Source organism: Hemitrygon akajei, chromosome 7 (genome assembly GCF_048418815.1).
Source record: "Hemitrygon akajei chromosome 7, sHemAka1.3, whole genome shotgun sequence".
In the NCBI taxonomy this organism is placed as follows: domain Eukaryota; kingdom Metazoa; phylum Chordata; class Chondrichthyes; order Myliobatiformes; family Dasyatidae; genus Hemitrygon; species Hemitrygon akajei.
In genome coordinates, this window is record NC_133130.1 from 125,391,398 (window position 1) to 125,412,156 (window position 20,759).

Consider the following 20,759-nt stretch of genomic DNA (forward strand, 5'->3'; position numbering starts at 1 on the left):
GCTACAAGCTTATACTAATGTTGCTGAGAAACAATTACAAACTATTTGGAAAAAAAGGAAAACATTATTAGAATGGTCAAACCTCTGACAAAATACCAGCTTTCACATCTCAGGCACCTGCAGCGTATTGTAGAATGCATAGCAAAGCTAGTAACATCACCATAACTTAATTATAATTTTACCTCCTTGGTCTCCTTCCATTAGCCCTTGTGGGTGCTCTTCGACCTGCTGTGGAGTAATCAGGTTCTGGCTCCCCATCCAGTTCGTACCCATCATCATCAGGTCCTAGACTTCTGTGGTCATCTTCAAGTCCATACGGCTCTGGCTGGAAACGCTCTGGCTGAGACCGATTCAGGTCAAGGGTGCCATCTGGTTGCACTTGTGGCTGGGCAACAGGATATTTATTTCTGCTAGGCAGTGTGTAGGTTTCATCTGGTCTGTAGTTGTCACGTGGCATATAGGCATAGCGAGGGCGGTAATGGACTCCTCGTGACAAGCTCCCGTAGTTATCAGATACATCTGCAAATCCATCCTGGCCTGTGTATGAGCGATACAGGTCATGATGATTATCATACGAATCTGGATAACTGTTGTAGACTCTAGTTAAAGTGGAGTTGGCCTGCGGTGTGATGTAGCGGTCTCCATTTTTCATGTATCTTCTGTCGATGGAATCTGTACAACTGCCAGCAGGGGAGGAACCCTCCAGGGGCAATCCATCTGGACCAAGTGGTACTTGGCGAACTGTTCGAGTTGTCACAGTTTTAACCACTTTAGTAACCTGCAGATTTACAAAATTAATAAGGGATCATTGATATACAAATCACGAAGAACTTTGTACAGTAAAAATGTTTATTATTAACTCACTACAAAGTATACTACAGAGAAACTAAATGTAGGTACTAGTTGATTATCAACGTAGCAAAAAGTAAATATTGGCAACTTGCAGTCCTCCAAGCTTATGATAATAGCTTATTTTATTATAGTACTGATGGTAACCTTACATGAACATGCACCACGTACTTTATGTCAACCTGTCAATCTTCAGGCCATGCCACTCAGGGACCTTTGCTAACATTATTGTGTAACTGTTTATGTGGGATCAGAACTATATGTGCTGTGTACGACTATACAGTACTGTGCACAAGCTTCAGTGATGATGCAGGTCTGTATTGTGGACTGCGAATGGGAAGGCGGGCAGCAAGAGGGGAATCATGGTTTGGAAAAGGGAATGGAGAGGGGAGAGAGCAGGAAGCCCCAGAGAGATATTCTGAAATGATCAATAAACCAGCCGTTTGAAATCAAATGACCTTCCCTGTGTCCCAGGGCTGTGTGCATCTGCTCCCCTGCCATATCCACACTCCCCCCCCCCCCCCCCCCAACCCCGGCACTCTTGCTCTGCCACCTATCCTACACCCCTCCTGCGGCGCTCCACCCTCGCCATTCCCAACATCCTTTGCTCCCACTAGATACACAAACTCACTCTCTGTTGACAAATACAGTATCGTGTAGTCGTAGGCACCCTAGCTAAGATTTTTAAACACCAACAGAAAACTGATCTCTGCAAACAATTAAGGTTCCCTGACTACATCACTTCACTATCCCTGAGGCCGAACATGGTCATTCCGTCAGAAACCTTGAAGCAGCTGGTCGCAGTAGAACTTCGGGCACTCTCGTTATATATACACATACACACTAATTAAAACAAATACATTGCACAGTACCGTATGTAATGTGTTTTGCACCTTGGCACCAAAGGAACAATATTTAATTTAATTGTATCCATGAGTATGGTTGAATGACAATGAACTTTAACTTGAAATTGAAGATATTTATAATAAAAGATCAAACAATTTTAAATGTGTTAGGAATGAAAAGATTGATATGAATTTTTTTCTTTCTGTTGATGAACAGGATTATTTGAATGTACAATTATAAACAGTAGATTTGTTGTGCAAGCATACAAATGAAATGCCAGTGATTAGCAAACAAGGAATTGGCAGAAAATACCTCTAATGTTGTCGTCTTGTTGAAAGATTCGCTGATCTGATATGTAACTGGATTTATATTACAACATGTCCGACTAGATGTTCAATCTATTTAAACATAATGATTTTTACCACACTAGGGACAGAATATTTCATGCAGAAATGGCAATCTTTTTCTCCAATGTCCTTGGGGTAGAGAGAAAATACACTGATTGCCTAAGGGAACCAACCTCTTAATAAGAAATCGAGCAGGTAACCCTCCAAGCAGTGCTCCACCTGAAAACTTACACCGCAGGCTATTCAAGTGCCTGAGAATTCTGACATCTCACTTGGAGTACAGTTCGATGGATTGGAAAGAGCAGCAACCCTGGGTTATTTATGCCCCACAACTCTCTCAACCAAGAGTACACAGAAAGAGAACTAAAACAGTGCAGGCCATTGATCTGTACAGCTCAGCAAGTTGCTGTATGAATCAGCTGAGTTATTGGAGGGGAGGGGGTGCTGAAACATTTTGGAACACCACCAGATTTCAATGGAACATCTTGTCATAACTCCTCCAGTTAAAGCACATTTGGCCTCAATATTAAGAGGGCACTAGAGTAAGAACAAATAATTTAGTGAGCAGAGTCTGGACTATTAATTTGGGAAACAAGTATGAATTGCTCCTCTGGGAACTGAGGAAGATGAAGTCTTGGTCTAACTTAAATCAGAATTCATAGCTTTGTCCATGTATTAGTTGAAGTCAAATTAGTGGATTAATGTAAAGCTCCATCTATCACTCATCCCCTTCAGTGAAATCAATCTGTCTTCCGGTCAGTCTAAACTGGATACCCTAACAAAAATAAGATTGTAACCCATGCTCAGATGTGGGCCAGAACTGAGTCAGCTCAAGGTTATCGAGGCAGAGGCAAATTGGAATAATTGGCATCAGTTTCTTCAAAACCATTTTAAAAAGCTCAAACTCCTAATTTTTTGGCCATGCAAAATATGCATTTCCTATAGCTACTTAACGGTTCATTTATTATCAAAGTATGTATGCAGTATACAACAGACTTGTACTCTCTAGATTGCCACTAAACAAAGAAAACTATGGAGCTGTTCAAAGAAAAAAATCAACTAACTTCCCCACACAAAAAAAAACTTACAAATCACACCAAATTTAAATCTCTTGTCCATTTTTACACAAACTTGCAAAAAACTAGATCTTAAACTCAAAGAGATTGTACAGATGCTGAAAGACCAGACCAAACACACACACAAAAGGAGGAGGAATTCAGCAGGTCAGACACCATCTATGGTGAGGAACATTTGTTTAGGCCTTATAAGGCATTGGTCAGATCTTACTTGGGATATTGTGAATAGTTTTGGGCCCCTTTTCATAGAAAGGATGCACTGGCAGTGGAGCGGGTTAACATACGAAGAATCTTGACACGCTAGAGTTTAGGATAATGAGGGAAGATCTCATTGACACCTATCAGATGTTGAAATGCTTCGATAGTGTGGACATGCAACTGATTTTTCCAATCACGGGAGAGTCCAGGACCAAAAAGCACAGTTTCAGAATACAAGTATGCCTCTTTGAAAGAGATGAGAAGGAATTTCTTTATCCGGAGGATGTTGAATCTGGAATTCTTTGTTCAACACAGCCGGGGAGGCCAAGTCACTGAGTACATTTATAGAGGAGATTGACAGGTCCTTGGTTAGTCAGGGCATCAAAGTTTAAGGGGAGAAGGCAGGAGAATGGGTTGAGGGGAAAAATAAATCAGCCATGACCAAATGGCAGAGCAAACTCAATGGGCTGAATGGCCCAATTCTGCACCTATGTCTAATGGTCTGTGTGTTGCCTTTATGGCATTTGTTTAGTTTATAATATTTTCGCTTTAGTAATTCGTTTGCTGTCATTTTCTAGTTAAAGTTAAGATTGTTTAAAGTAAATTCGTCGTCTGTGATATATCGCGGCATGCGATGATGTCACACCCGGTTTCGCCGCGTCTTGTGGGAAAATACCGGTTTGGAGAAACGGGAAGGAGGGGGCTCACATGTGCAGGATCAGCGCACAAAAAGTTTTCTTTCTACGCACTAGAAACATCAGTGAAGCAACGCCGTAAGTTCATGAGATAATCGATATGTTGAATTAAAAATGTTAACGCTGATTGATAACGGTTGATAAGGTTTATGTTTTTGTTATTTAAAGAGTTGCGGATAGTTTGTGTTGAAGTGTATTTAAAGCAGTCAATGGCGTAGGTAGATTCTGACTGTATGTTGCACTTTAATGTAATGTAGTTGTAGTTTTACTTTTGCAAGTATTTACGATGTAAATGTGATATCGAGAAGGAAACAAATACTGTACATATTTTGTATTGTTTTATCAACCGTTTTCACCATACGTTAATGTGGAAGAGTGAACAGTAAACGGTTAATCTTACTGTGATCCTGTCTTCATTGACTACGGTTTACCTCGGTGTTTAGTTCAGAGTTCTCTTACACCTGAGCGAGAACACTACAGTCTGAACAAGTTGATTTTTCAAGGCTGAACAGGCTCAACCTGAATTATCTCCATAGATGCTGCCTGATGTGCTCAGTTTCTCCAGCATTTTGTGTGTTACAAAATTAAATATGATACTTCTTCCAATTCAGCAGTGAAGGAAATTTATCTCATTTACACCAAAGACCAGCATCTGTGTGAATAGCAATCATTTTTTATGCTGAGGTGCTGTATAAGACGGAAATATTCAATGTGTGCTCTCTGTGTCTAAGACATAGTTATTCATCAATCTTTCCGCACCCACAATTATGTATGTGAATACATACAATAACTAATAGTTCACTATATCAAGACTACTAATGATAATGATGTTATTCCTCTAACCAGGTAAATTCATCAACTCTATACCCGACATTTATTTTTTCTAATTTGGTGATGTCTCAGTTTGTTAGCAAAACACAAGTACAGGTTGAGTACTCCCTACTTGAAAGAACTGGGCCAAAAGATTTTGGAATATATGATGAGATAGCTTGGAATCACCATTATTCACAACTCTGAATTTATGGACCACAGTCATTGTCTTACAGCCTCCAAGAGGACCACAACCTTGCCGTTGGGTTTGGAAACTTATGTGCCTCAATGACCCGAACAGTTATGCTGGCTGGAGTCAGAGCTTTAGCTCTTGGGAGATTTACCCTGCCAAACAGCAGAAGCCAGACTAAGAGAATTCCACCGGTCCTCCAGGTAAGAGGATTCAACTCAGGGCTAATAACCCTGACTAGTCAAATAAAACTGTTAGAGAAACAGCAATAAAGAATCCTTCTACATCTGAGCTACTCGGACCTTCACTGCTGCCCCAAACACCAGCAGCATAACGGGCAGTAGAGAGAGTCTTTGTGCCTTAGTTATTCATCATACATATGTACTTGGAGTAAAAATTATTATATTAATGGTATATAATGTATGCAGGGTAACAAAAACAGCACAGCACCGACGGGAGGATACTTGAATTAGCTACTGAATGACAATAAACAATGGCAGGCTTTCAGTCCCCACTTACGATATGTGTTTTGATTAAAAGGTTACAGTACACAGCATTTGTATTTTATTTTTCTTTGTTTTAAGTATAAGAACTTAAAACATCCTATACTTGTTCTGTTGTTAGACTTTCATCAGAAGATGCTTCAAAAATTTAATGCTGTGTCTTAAATTTCTGCAGCAAGCCTACTGAATATTCACGATTACCTTCAAATTTCAGTTTGCCGTGATAAATCTTTGCTTGTTTCATGATCAGCATACCATTAAACATCATAGGCTGACTCTAATGCTGACAATATGCAATCCAGAGCTTCATTATTCAGTGTTTTTCATTAACTTCTGTTCATTTGTAAGGTCACTTCTCAGAACGGCAGTGCACACAGATTTGCTTATCACTGGGAAAACTTCCTAGCGCCTTCTGGAACTTTCCATTTGGGATACTGTGTCACCACTCAAAGTGGCACAGTAGCACATGTTACAGTACAGGCGACCCGGGCTCAAATCCCACCGTTGCCTGTAAGGAGTTTGTGTACGTTCTCCCAATGACCATATGGGTTTCCCCTGGGTGATCTGGTTTCCTGCCACAGTCCAAAGACGTACAGGTTGGTAGGTTAACTGGTCATTGTAAATTGTCCCGTGATTAGGCTAGCATTGTAACTGGTGGGTCACTGTGCAGCATAGCTCGAAGGCCAGCAGAGCCTACTCCATGCTGTATCCCAATAAATAAATAAATATGTTCAGGTTTCAAAGGTTTTTGGACTTCGGAAGTTCAGATAAGGGCTGTATTATTAGTTTTTCATGGGAGAGGAAAAGAAAAGCACATGGATTTGTGGATATCTTCAACCACATTAATGGTCTCATTGCAAGGAATCTAATCACGACCCGGTTCCTTGCCGACGTCACCAACTGAAGCGTCACGGGAGACTGAAACACCCAGACAGCAGATGGTGTGCAGTGCTGTTGGAAGAAAGCCCCTGTACTCAAGCGATCCTCTCTCTTTTTTATGGTGAGTGAGAGCATGTCAGTCCTCAAGTCAGGGGTTCGGGGAAGTCATCAAAACAGTGAGCTGCTGGTCAGCTGCTCTCGATGTTGTCACAGGAGTGATCTCTCTCTCTCCCTCCCTCTCCCCATCACCAGTGAGAGAGAGGGCTTCTCTGAGATACCAAAGTGTTGGGGTGGACTGTAGTTTCTGATGGACTCTAGATCAAGGTCTCTTTGGAGGATTTGCTATTGCCTGCATTGTGTTGAGTTTGGGGTGAGGTAGAGGGGGTGGGTGCTTTTGCTGTTGCTTGTGTGTAGAAAAGGAGGGGACTTAGAGATTCTGATGTTTCTGTCATTGTTTCTTTTGGGTTTTTTGGTTTTATAGATATCTGCAAATATAAGAATTTCAGGTTGCAAACTGTATACATTCTCAAATATTAAATTGAACCAGACGTACGTCTCTTTACCATAACGAACCAGAGATTTATTACCACTAATACAATGATATAATATGACATTTATATGGATGGATCTAAATTTCATGAAGAACCATATCAAGAGGCCATCCTGCCACATGCAAAAATGCTATTCCCTATTCCCTATTCCTCCATCTCTGCCGCATCTGCTCCCAGGATGAGGCTTTCCATTCCAGGACATCTCAAATGTCCTCTTTCTTTAAGGATCGTGGTTTCCCTTCTGCCGTCATCAATGATGCCCTCACCTGCATGTCCTCCATTTCCCGCACTTCGGCCCTCATCCCATCCTCCCGTCACCACAACAGGGACAGAGTTCCCCTTGTCCTCACCTACCACCCCACCAGCTTCCGGATCCAACATACTATCCTCTGCAACTTCTGCCACTTTCAACAAGACCCCACCACTAAGCACATCTTTCCCTCTCTACCTCCTCCGCTTTCCGCAGGGATCATTCCCTCCCCACAGATCTCCCACCTGGCACTTATCCCTGCAGGCGTAAGTGCTACACCTGTCCCTACACCACCTCTCTTACCACCATTCAGGGCCCCAAACAGTCTTTCCAGGTGAGGCAACTCTTCACTTGCGAGTCTGTTGGGGTCATCTTTTGCATCCGGTGCGGCCTCATCTACGTTGGCGAGACCTGATGCAGATTGGGGGAAGTGCTTCATCAAGCACCTCCACTCTGTCCGCCACAACAGACAGGATCTCCCAGTTGCCACCCACTTCAACTCGGCTTCACATTCCCATTCGGATATGTCCATACATGGCCTCCTCTACTGCCATGATGAGGCCAAACTCAGGTTGGAGAAGCAACACCTCATATACCATCTGGGTAGTCTCCAGCCCCTTGGCATGAACACTGAATTCTCCAACTTCCGGTAATTCCCTCACCATCCCTTCTCCCATCCCAGTTTCACTCTGCCTCCTCCTCCAGCTGTCTATCACCTCCCTCCTGGCTCTGCCTCTTTCTACTACCCATAGTGCTTTCCCCTTACATTCCTTCTTCACCTTTCCTGCCTATCCCCTCCCCCACCCCTTGATCTTTTCTCTGAGTGGTTTTTCACCTGGCACCTACCAGCCTTCTCCTTCCCACCCCCCACCTTCTTTATAGGGCCCCTGCCCCCTCCTCTTCAGTCCTGACGAAGGGTCTCGGCCCCAAATGTTGACTGTTTGTTTCCATGGATGCTGCCCGACCTGCTGAGTTCCTCCAGCGTGTTGTACATGTTGCTTTGACCCCAGCATCTGCAGAGTATTTTGTGAAATAGAAAAGCAGTAGGAGCAAAGCAACTGGCTCACAGTAGGCCAGAGGTTTAACGTTAGGAGTGGGAGAAGTTTCTATCTATTCATTCCCCAACAGAAGCATTGCTTTTTCACTCCTTATTCACAATGCCATGCCATTGAGAGCTAGGATGTTATAGCATGACTTTCATGTCATTTTTTAATGGAATTTGGCTGGCGGTATAGTTGATGTCACAACACCTTAGTGACTGCAGTACAAGCACATGTTTCACAGTTGAGAACAGCCAGGAAACAAGTTGAATAAGAAAAGAGAAAATGATGTCTATGAAACCAACAAGACATGAACCAACTTCACAAGACTACTACAGGCACATGTGGAGGGGCATATCATTCAAACTGATTTCTGGAAACACAAGCATCTTTTTGCCCCAGGCTGTGATGGATTAGTTGTCAAAGAAGAGAGAGACCTCCACAGGACAGTCATTAAAACATCAGCTGATCATAACACAGATAATTAATAGCACATTGAACATAGGGGCAGGATGACAATATGGACTGAAAGAAAATCACAGACATTTATACATGGTGCACATTTATTATGAATAAAGATTTTTTAAAATAAAAAACAGACAATCCAATGAACACCTTGTTCTACTCGAGTTTAATATCAGCCTTGTTTTTAAGCTTTTGTTCTTCAATGCTTTACAGTAATATTCTCAAAGTATTAAATGTGTGTCCATGCATGATCTAATAGCATTATTGTTACAGGTGATAGAACCTCCATTTCATGCACTTCTGTTGCTGTCTTTAAAAAGAGTGAACCCTCGCAAGGTGGAAGGCCCCAATGACAATGGAGGTAAGGCTTTGAAAACTGGTGCCAACTAACTGGCGGGAGTATTCAAGGATATTTTCAACCTCTCATTGCTATGAACGGAAGTTCCCACTGTTTCAAAAAAGCAACAATTATACCAGTGCCTAAGAAGAATAATGTGAGTTGCCTTACTACCGCCCAGTAGCACTCACATCAACAGTGATAAAATGCTTCTAAAGGTTGGTCATGACTAGACTGAACTCCTGCCTCAGCAAGGATCTGGACCCATTGCAATTTGCCTATTGCCACAATAGCTCAACAGCAGACATAATCTCTTCACAGGCCTTTGACCACCTGGACAATACAAACAGCTATGTCAGGATGCTTTTCATCAACTATAGCTCAGCACTCAACAACACCATTCCCACAATCCTGACTGAGAAGTTGCAGAACCTGGGCCTCTGTACCTCCCTCTGCAATTGGATCCTCAACTTCCTAACCAGAAGACCACAATCTGTGCTGACTGGTGATAACATCTCCTCCTCGCTGATGATCAACACTGGCGAACCTCAGGGGTGCATGCTTAGCCCACTGCTCTACTCTCTCTATACCCATGACTGTGTGACTAGGCATAACTCAAATACCATCTATAAATTTGATGATACAACCATTGTTGGTAGACTCTCAGATGGAGACAAGAGGGCATACAGCAGTGAGATATACCAACTAGTGGAGTGGCGTCACAGAGACTACCTAGCACTCAACGTCAGTAAGGTGAAAGAACTGATTGTGGACTTCAGGACGCAAGACGAAGGAACACATACCAATCCTCACAGAAGGATCAGAAATGGAGAGAGTGAGCAGCTTCAAGTTCCTGGGTGTCGAGATCTCTAAGGACCTAGCCTGGTCCCAACATATAGATGAAGCTATAAAGGTGGCAAGACAGCGACTATACTTCATTAGGAGTTTGAAGAGATTTAGTATGTCAACCAGAACACCCAAAAACATCTATAGATGTACCGTGGAGAGCATTCTGACAGGCTGCATCACTGTCTGGTACGGAGGGGCTACTGCACAGGACTGAAAGAAGCTGCAGAATGTTGTAAATCTAGTCAGCTCCATCTTGGCTACTAGCCTACAAAGTACCCAGGACATCTTTAGGAAGCAGTGTTTCAGAAAGGCAGCATCCATTATTAAGGACCTCCAGCACACAGGGGCCTCCATGCCCTTTTCTCACTGTTACCATCAGGAGGGAGGTACAGAAGCCTGAAGGCACACACTCAGCTGTTCAGGAACAGCTTTTTCCCCTCTGCTATCAGATTCCTAAGTGGACATTGAATCTTTGGACAATAACTCACTTGTTTAAAAATATACACAGTATTTCTGTTTTTGCACGTTTTTCAAAAATCTATTCAATATACGTAACTGATTTACTTATTTATTATTTTAATTTTATTTTTTCTCTCTGTTAGATTATGTATTACATTGAACTGCTGCTGCTATGTTAACAAATTTCACGTCACATGCCGGTGATAATAAACCTGATTCTGATTTTATCTGCAGAAATTCTCGGATGACTCAGTAATAGTCGGGTGTATAAAGGAAGGAAAAGAGGATGAATACAGGATCCTGGTGAATGGTGCAAGCTGAATCATCTGCAGCTCAACATCAGTAACACAAAGGAGATGGTGATGGACTTCAGGAAGACTAAGCCTGCACTGCTTCCTGTTGCTATTGATGGAGAGGATGTGGATGTAGTGAGGGGGTCAGACTTGAGTGAAGCATGACAATTGCACTGCACCAAAGAGTGCGAGATGAGGTCATTCTTACCCTCGACCGCTGGGCTCTATAATGAGTCAACCTATAGCTAGGGAAGTGATGACTACTATTAATCTGTGTTTACTGGAGATCTGTCTAAGCTCTGTTTACCACACCCTTCTATCATAGACACCGTGTACAATACTACCATCACTTCTTATCCGGAGGGTGTGAATGTGCACCCATTACTGTATAATATTACGCTAGTTCAGTGTGAACTTGTAAATCTTGTAATCTTTAACTTGTAAATCTTGTACATCTTATTTTTAAAGTAACTTTTTTATTCTTTCTTACTTCTCTTCTAATATTTGTGTATCTGTGCTTCTGGGTCAATAAAGTATCTATCTTTGATGTTTCTTTTCTGCAAAAGCCCTTCTTGTAGATGAGCTCAATGGTGAGAAGGGCTTTACCCATGATGGACTGGGGTGTGCATGCGTGTGAGCCCTTAACTCCTGGTGGAGTCGTCGGGACGCCATCATGACAAGCTTTTTGCACCGATCTTTTTCGTGATTGCTTATCATAAGGCGTGTCATGAGCATCTGAAAGCTGGTGGAGCCCTTCCAGATGTTTTTTTTAAAAAAACGAGGTCGAGTTGCTAGCTCGACACTCAACCCAGACAGGGATGGAGAGCATGCAAGGGAGCCAGCCGGATTCGAACTCGGGACCTCTCGTCCCAAAGTCCAGACTGCGGCTTATCTACTACTTATTGTATTGATGTTTCCATACCAGGCTATACCACTCAGTGTACTTTCCACCACACATCAGGAGAAGTTAGATGTCATGCTGAATCTTTGCAAACTCCTAAGAAAGTAGAGGCCTTTTTTTGTAATGGCACTTACCAAGTCAAGTCACTTTTTATTGTCATTTCGACCATAAATGCTGGTACAGTACACAGCAAAAATGAGATGTTTTTCAGGACCATGGTGCTACATGAAACAGTACAAAAACTACACTGAACTACGTAAAATCAACACAGAAAAAAAACTATACTAGACTACAGACCTACCCAGGACTGCATAAAGTGCACAAAACAATGCAGGCATTACAATAAATAATAAACAAGACAATAGGCACAGTAGAGGGCAGTAAGTTAGTGTCAGTCCAGGCTCTGGGTATTGACGAGTCTGATGGCTTGGGGGAAGAAACTGTTACATCGTCTGGTCGTGACAGCCTGAATGCTGCGGTGCCTTTTCCCAGACGGCAGGAGGGAGAAGAGTTTGTATGAGGGGTGTGTTGGGTCCTTCATAATGCTGTTTGCTTTGCGGATGCAGTGTGTAGTGTAAATGTCTGTAAAAGACCCCGATGATCTTCTCAGCTGATCTCACTATCCGCTGCAGGGTCTTGTGATCTGAGATGGTGCAGTTTCTGAACCAGGGAGTCACGGGTAGATAGGGTAACAAAGAGAGCTTTTGGTACACTGGCCTTTATAAATCAAAGTATTGAGTATAAGAGTTGGAATGTTACAGTGAGGTTGTATAAAACATTGGTGAGGCCAAATTTGGAGTATTGTGTCACCGAATTACAGGAAGGATATTAATAAGGTTGAAAGAGTGCAGAGAAGGTTTACAAGGATGTTGCTAGGACTTGAGAAACTGAGTTACAGAGAAAGGTTGAACAGGTTAGCAGTTTATTCCCTGGAGCGTAGAAGAATGAGGGGAGACTTGATAGGGGTATATAAAATTATGATGGGTATAGATAGAGTGAATGCAAGCAGGCTTTTTCCACTGAGGCTAGGGGAGAAAAAAACCAGAGGAGATGGGTTAAGGGTGAAGGGGGAAAAGTTTAAAGGGAACATTGGGGGGGGGGGGGGGGGGGCTTCTTCACACAGAGAGTAGTGGGAGTGTGGAATGAGCTGCCAGATGAAGTTGTAAATGCGGGCTCACTTTTAACATTTAAGAAAAACTTGGATAGGTACATGGATGAGAGGTGTATGGAGGGATATGGGCCAGGTGCAGATCAGTGGGACTAGGCAGAAAAATGGTTTGGTACAGCCAAGAAGGGCCAAAAGGCCTGTTTCTGTGCTGTAATGTTCTATGGTTCTATGCTGATTTGTCTCCACTTTTGATTCAGCCCACAATACTGGTCTCACCAGCAAACTTAAATATGGCATTGGAGCTGTACTTATCCTCACATAAGTATAAAGCAAGTAGAGCAGAGGGCTAAGCACATAGCCCTGGGTGCACTTGTGCTGAAAGAGATGGAGGAAATGTTGTTGCTAATCCAAGCTGAGTAGAGCCTGAAAGTGAGGAACGAAGATCCAGTTGCACAAGGAGGTATGAGGGTTAGGTCTTGAAGCGTATTGACTAGTTTTGAGGGAATTATGCTATTGAATGGCAAGTTATAGTCGATAAAGAGAATCCTGATGTATATGTTTCAACTCCTCGTGGAGTTGCTTTGCTAAATGTAACCTGTATGCAAGTGCAACCCAAGGTCAGCCTTGCTAATTAACAGTCAGTTAAGTCTCATTCATCAGGAAAGTGAAGAACGATGGCATTAATTCACTTACTGTACGCTGAGACTTCCAGTGTGGCTTTTGCCAGAATTATAACTCCAGACCACAATCACAGACTTTGTCCATCACAGCTTGGTTCAAATATGAACCAAAGCTGCAAGTTGGACAAAAAGGACAGCATTTGAAAGAGTAACATGCACAAAATTCTGGAGGAACACAGAAGATCAGGCAACATCTATTTGAAGGACTGGGACTAAGGAACATGGCCCAAAACATCAACTGCTTATTCCTTTCCATGGATGCTGCCTGACCTGCTGAATTCCTCCAGCATTCTGTGTGTCACAGAACATGGTAATCTGAAGTTAACAGGAGTCAAAGGATACACACAGATTTTCTTGCTGGAATAACCCCAGCCACACAAAGATCCCTGAAAATTAATACATTCTGTGCCATGTATAATCCAACTCCCAGTAATCCCTTTTCTAGACTTCCCACATCTCTGCAAACAAGTCACTGAAAATTCAGAGAACATTCCACAAATCCCATAATGGAACACTGGCCTCAATTATCAGGTCATAATAAGAGCTGACAGTGTTTGGATAGCAGAGAGTTTTGTTATTTAGTCAGTGACAGAGCTAGGAGATCCATTGCCTTATGGCACCATAGATACAAACACACACACACGGTTCTTTATTGTAGAATACTGTGATTGAGATTATATATAAAAATCACAGTAGCGGTCACACAAAAAAACTAATTCCATGTCATATGTGAGTGATGTTAAACCCGATTCTGATATGGGTCTCTATTGCAGACAGAGAGGGAAGGGGGAAGGGAGAGGGGAATCATGGTTGGGAAAGTGGGAAGGGAGAGGGGAGGGCGTGGGAAGCACCAGAGAGGCATTCTTTATTGATCAATAAACCAGTTGCTAGGAATCTAATGACCCTGCCTGGTGTCTCAGGGCTGGGTGTGTCTGTACCCCCCACCCCGGCACTCCTTCTCTGCCACCTGTCCCACACCTCTCCCACAGTGTTTCACCCTCACCGTTCCCAACATCCTTTTCTCCTGCCAGATTTACAAACTCACTTCTCCACTCCATGTTGACAAATACAGTACTGTGCAAAAGTCTTGGACACCCTGGCTAAATATATGTGCCTAAGGCTTTTGCACAGTACTGTATATCCATAAAGTGACGCTAGGCATAGGAGTGACTGACAGAAAATGATGGTGCAGTAGTGTTAGTAGGTGGACATGTTGATCAACCTTGCTGCTTGGGAAGAGTGACTGTTTTTGAGTCTGGTGGTCCTGCCATAGATGGTAAGTAGCCTCCTCCCCATTAGGTGAGAGACAAATAGTCCATGAGCACATGACCTATGACCACATGGGTTTCATCTCAGTCCTTTATCCACGGATGTGTGGTTTGATCAGTTAACTGGCTGAAGTAAACTACCTCTGTGCAAGTGAGGGGAAGAATTTCAGGGGTCATTGATGGGAAATTTGGGAGAAAATTGTGGGTGGTTTGGGTACAATTAGTGTGAAAGTAGTGGTTGGTAGTTCTCAAGGTAAAGAACCCATTTCTGTCCTGTTTTTTTTTCCTCTGTCCCTCTCCAGCTCCCCGCTACATCCTCCCCCTCCCAAACTACAACTCTAAATCACCTTGGATTCAGCTGTTACCTACCCTCCTCACTCATATACCACCATTCCTTTTATTTCACTGGACCACATTAACCTCTCTAATTTGAAGTAGGTGACTCAATACTGGCAGAATAGAGGTGGACATCTGAAAGGCAACTATGGATCTGTCCTGAAGAAGGGTCTTGACCTGAAACGTCAACTCTTTACTGTTTTCCACAGATGCTGCCTGACCTGCTGAGTTCCTCCAGCATTTTGTGTGTGTTGAAATGAAAACAGATTCCACAAAAATGCTACTATTATTTGAGGTGAAACCCAGTGGAATAGACAAGATGAATCCAGTTGTGAATGCGATTGATTTGGACTTTAAGGAGCATGGGAGGAATTTACCAAAAAAACACTCGGGAATGTTGGAATAGAGTGGCTTGGTTTGAGGACAGACAAAGAGAATGACTAAGCATGTCTTTTTCAGGTTGGGTGGCAGTGACCAGTGGAGGGGCAAAGGAATCTATATTAATGATTTGGGAAAGGGACAAAGTGTAGTCTGTGCAAATGACTGAAGATAAAGGTTGGTAACAGTGTGGGATGTTAGGAGTTGGTAAAGATCTCTCAAGCTGTTAAAAGCAAACTTCGTAAACAGCAAAGACACGGCAGATCATAACCAATGCTGCTAACAAAGTTGTCCGTTATGGTGGAAAAACAAAATAGATTCAGATTCAGGTTTAATGTTACTGGCATATGTCATGAAATCTGTTAAATTTGTGGCAGCAATACATAATAGAAGAAAAACATGAATTGAAGATTATATATTTAATAGTTAAATTAAATTGGTAGTGCAAAAATTAAAATAAAAAAGTAGCGAGATAGTGTTCATGGATTCAATGCCCATTCAGAAATCAGGTGGCAAGAGGGGAACAAGCTGTTCCTGAATTGTTGAAGGTGTGCCTTCAGGCTTCCGTACCTCCTCCCTGATGGTAGCAAGGCATGACTTGGGTAATGGGAGTCCTTAAATGATGGACGCCACTTTTTTGAGGCATCGCTCTTTGAAGATGTCCTGCATGCTACAGAGGCTAGTACCCATGATAGAGCTGACTAAGTTTACAACTCTCTGCAACTTAGCTCAATCCTGCACTGTAGCCCCCCAACTCCTCCCTCCCCATACCAGATGGTGACACAACCAATTAGAATACTCTCCATGGTACATCTGTAGAAATTAGTGAGTGTCTTTGGTGACACAGCAAATCTCCTCAAGCTCCTAAGAAATATAGATGCTATCATGCCTTCTTTGCAGTTGCATCGAAATGTTGGGCCCAGGACAGATCTGCAGAGATACTGACACCCAGGAACTTCATGGTGCTTACTATTTCCACTTCTGATTCCTGTATGAGGACAGGTGCGCTCTCCCTTGCCTTACCCTTTCTGAAGTCCACAAATAGTTCTTTGATTTTATTGACGTTGAGTGCATCTCTTTGCTGAGACATCACTCAACTGATAAATCTCACACCTGTATGCCCTCTCAGCGCCACCTAAAACTCTGCCAACAAGAGTTGTATCGTCAGTAAAATTATAAATGGCATTAGAGCTACAGTCATGGGTGTAGAGAGAGTTGGTTAGTGGGCAAAGCACACATCTCTGAGGTGGGCCAGTGTTGATTGTCAACAAAGTTGTTTTCGATCCACACAGGCTGTGGTCTGCTGGGTTAGGAAGTCAAGGATCTAGTTGCAGAGGGAGGTACAGAGGTCCAGGTTCTGGAGCTTTTCAATCATAACTGTAGGTATGATTGTGTTAAACGCTGAGCTGTGTTCAAAATAAACAGCATCCTGGCATATATATTTGTATTGTGATTCTAAGTATTTTTGAATGGGAAGAAATTAAAAGGTGATTTGTTCAGAGGGACAGAGATTTCCTTCCATACACATTGCTAAGACTAACAAGCTGGTGCAGCCAGTAAAGACAAAGGCAAACTGCATATTGATTTTTATTAGCATAGTCTTGGGCTACATTATTTGTTTTGTATGTATGCTTTCTGCTATCATAACCATATGTGCTGTGTGCTATGGGTAATGTGTTTTAGACCTTGGCCCAGAGAAATGCTGTTTCACTTGGCTGTAATTCATGTGTATGGTTGAATGATAATTAAACTTGAGCTTGAACTTACTACAAGAGCATTTGTCTAACTTTCTGCTAATTATAAGAGCCCCAATAGACTGCACCTGGAATATTGTGTACAGATATGGCTTTCTCCAAAACCATAAAGAGGGAGTGCATCAAGAGTTCACCATATTTATTCACTGGATGAGTTTTATGAGAACAGATTATATCTATTCTAAACAGAATTCAGAAGAATAGAATATTTTTCACTGAAGCAAAGTTCTTACAGCTCTGTTGGCCGGAGTCAGGGCTTTATGCTTTGGCTCTTGTTAGGACTCCCATGCCAAACAAGTCAAAGGTCAGAAGCCAGACTGACAGTGGTCCATCGGTGCTCCAAGTTCGGGGTTCAGGGGCTCAGGGCTAACAACACTGACTGGTTACAGAAAGAGCAATGTAGAGTCTTTCTGCATCTGAGTGCAACAGTATTCCGAGTCTCCACTCGGAATTTGCATTACTGACAGTGGTGAAAAGAGCGAGGAAGCTACTGACACGATAAAGGTACCTCTGAACATCAGAGACGGAGGGCCACCGGCTTAACAGGCAGTAAGTCACATACTAGTAACATTCATTTTAGTTCACCTTCCAGCATACACACTATGTTATTCTTTAGTTAGCTGGCATTAATATCTCAGCAGATATAGCTATGGGTATCACAGGTACAATTAAAATGTTAAATCCTATTATCTCTTTTCTACAAATCGTTGATTAGTCACAGTTCATTACTATATCACAATTAAGTCACGGGAAATGCTCCTTTGGTAAATACTGTTTTAAATGGTCAGATTTGTCTGATCATTTGGGAATTGTTGCTTTTTAACAAATGGGAATGAAGCTGACATCAACGTGAAACTGCTGACACAAGGACTAATGCTGATCGTCAAGCTGCAACATTACATATCCTTTTCTCTGATAAAGACAAGGTCTCACTCTTCTACTTATTTCTTTACTCACTTACTGCCTGTTCCATCGCTGGCATTTAGGGCAACAATTAAAGTCCTCCATCTCTGGCAGTGTTCAGTTCTTTCTTCATCAAGTCAGTAGCTTGGTTTTCACTATTGTCAGTCATACAAGTCCTGGATTACGACACAGGGATACCGTTGCACTCAGATGTGGAAAGATTCTTCATTGCTGTTTCCTAAACAATTTTGTCTGACCAGACAGGTTGCTAGCCCTGAGCTGAAACTTCAAACTTGGAGGACCAGCGGACCACTCTTAGTCTGGCCTCTACCATGTTTGGCATGAGCTCAAGGCCCTAACTCCAGCCAACTTAGCTCTCTAGGTCATTAAGACATCTTTAAACTCTATGACAAAGTTGTGGTCTGTTTGGAGGACTTACTACTTTGGGAGCAAACAACAGCTATTACAGGTTCACCATCGATATATATTGAACATAAATCGGAAGATGTGTGGCTCGGGCGGTTGATGGTTGGGTTGAATTCTTCCCTGATCTTGACAAGTTACTTGCAAATGTTTTGTTACCATGTGAGGAGACATTATCAGTGCGCTGTTGATTGTGGTGTGTTCTCTGAATGATTAGCCTTCATGTACTTCTCAATCATTTCATAAACTCATTTGTGATGTGGGCAGGTAATCACATCAATGATTGACTGTGGGCATAGCGACAAAATGTTTGCTAGTAAACGTTCAAGATTCAACCCAACCATATATTAAACAAGGAAAGGAAAATCTTCAAGACCATCCCTCAGCAACATGTCAGGTCATATATCCGTGACAATGTAAATCACAACAATCTCAATCTCATCATGGGAGCCTATGCCAAAAATACTATTTTTAAAAAATAGCTGGAATGAACCATAATGATCAAATTGAATTTGTGTTACAAGCAAATAGACGTAATTTCTCTGCTCCAGACCTTTGTGGAGGTAAGTATCATTTTTGGATGAATGATTTGAGAATTATGGGGGTGAGTTAGATCAGCCATGATCTTACAGGATTGGCAGAGCAGGTTCAAAGGGTTGGCCATCTGCTCTTATTCCTGTTCCTTACATTAAGACCACAAGACATACGAGCAGAATTAGGATCATGGTTGACTTGTTTCCCCTCTCAAACCCATCTCCTACCTTCTCCCTGTAACCTTACTACTTATATAACTATCAACCTCCCTTTTAAATATACCTAATTATTTAGTCTTCACTGCTGTCTGTGGCAATGAATTTCACAAGTTCAGCATCCTCTCGCTAAAAAAAAGCTCCTCTTCTAGGTTCTAATATGGTTCTGGTTAAACAAATGTGTCATTCCATCAAATAGAATAAAAAAGTTGGTTTCAAAGTTTAATACTAAGTACAACACTCAACGGCCACTTTATTAGGTACACAAGCTCATTAATGCAAATATCTAACTGGCTAATCATGTGGCTGCAAATCAATGCATTAAAAAACAGTGGAGGCTACCTCAGTAAATATATTTAAGACAAGGCTGGATAGATTTTTGCATAGTAAGGGAATTAAGGGTTATGGGGAAAAGGCAGGTAGGTGGAGATGAGTCCATTGCCAGATCAGCCATGATTTTATTGAATGGCGGAGCAGGCTCAACAGGCCAGATGGCCCACTTCTGCTCCTACTTCTTATGTAAAACGTGCAGACATGGTCAAAAGGTCCAGGTGTTACTCAGCCCAAACATCAGAATTGCGACTGACAGTGGAGTGATTGTTGGTGCCAGACAGCGTGGTTTGAGGATCTCAGAAAGTGTTGGTCTCCTACAATTTCACACACAATCTAGAGAGTTTCCAGAGGATGGCGCAAAAAAAACAATAAAACAAAAATAAAACATCCAGTGAGTGCCAGTTCTGTTTGTGAAACTTAATTATAAATGAGAGGTCAGAGGAAAATGGTTCAAACTGACAGGAAGACAACAATAACTCAAGTAACTACGTGCTACTACAGTGGTGTGCAGAAGATCATCTCTGGAAGTGGATAGGCTACAGCAGCAGAAGACCATGAACATAATAAAGTGGCCACTAAGCGTACATTAATAATCCTTCTATTATACTGCCAACATGGGACAACAGAAGCTGGAGAAAAATCTGCTTTTGGGCTGAGGTTGGTGCAACATTCTGAACATAGTGGGGGCGTGGCAGTATACAAGACAAACCATCCTAACATCCAAGTAGAATAACTGTGCTCTCTTAATAATCATATTTTCTTACCTTAGTTTCTGTTCGTCTTGTAGTTCCATCATCGGATGTCACCACTGACACGTGGGAGGTGGGAGTGCCTGGGTCCTCCTCAACAGTAACAGTCTCTTCCACCAACTCGTGTGGTTCCTGCATTGTTGCTTTACAAGTCTGATTATTTGGACTTTGCTCCTGGAAATTAAACATGACATTCTATAAGCTGTGGTGTACTACATGATCTTATTCTTACAAACTGTTAACTCATGTCTTCATTAGGGATCTTGACTACTCAACAGTTCAGAAACAGATTTCATCCCAGCATTTTTTCCCCCACTTAAGATTCATGAGTGAAAGTAGAGTTTATAATGAGAACAGAAGCTCAGGGTCAGGTTGTATGATGTGCTTCAGTAACTCTGCCATCCACAGTCCCAAGCCAGGCTGTGAAAGGAGGAGGATTGTGCATGGGGCTAGCAACTCCATCCTGTAAAATCCCAGTACTACCGAAATGCCAACAGAAGCTCCAAAGACCTCACCCCTGGGACAGGAAGGATCTGCAAT

The 20,759-nt window shown here is 42.3% G+C and overlaps 1 protein-coding gene across 14 annotated transcripts in view; it reads right to left on the reverse strand.

Annotated features, from left to right (window-relative positions):
- arvcfb (ARVCF delta catenin family member b) overlaps positions 1–20,759 on the reverse strand; it is a 538,706-nt gene that overhangs the window by 187,942 nt on the left and 330,005 nt on the right. For all 14 annotated transcript variants that reach the window (XR_012099693.1, XM_073051890.1, XM_073051882.1 and 11 more), the window contains 2 exons: positions 20,235–20,393; positions 183–778 (listed from right to left, as the gene is read on the reverse strand). Coding sequence is in view for 13 of the 14 variants with exons in the window: in XM_073051890.1 (XP_072907991.1) it covers positions 183–778; positions 20,235–20,393 (755 nt within the window). In the remaining variant the exon portion in view is untranslated. The remainder of the gene's footprint in view (positions 1–182; positions 779–20,234; positions 20,394–20,759) is intronic.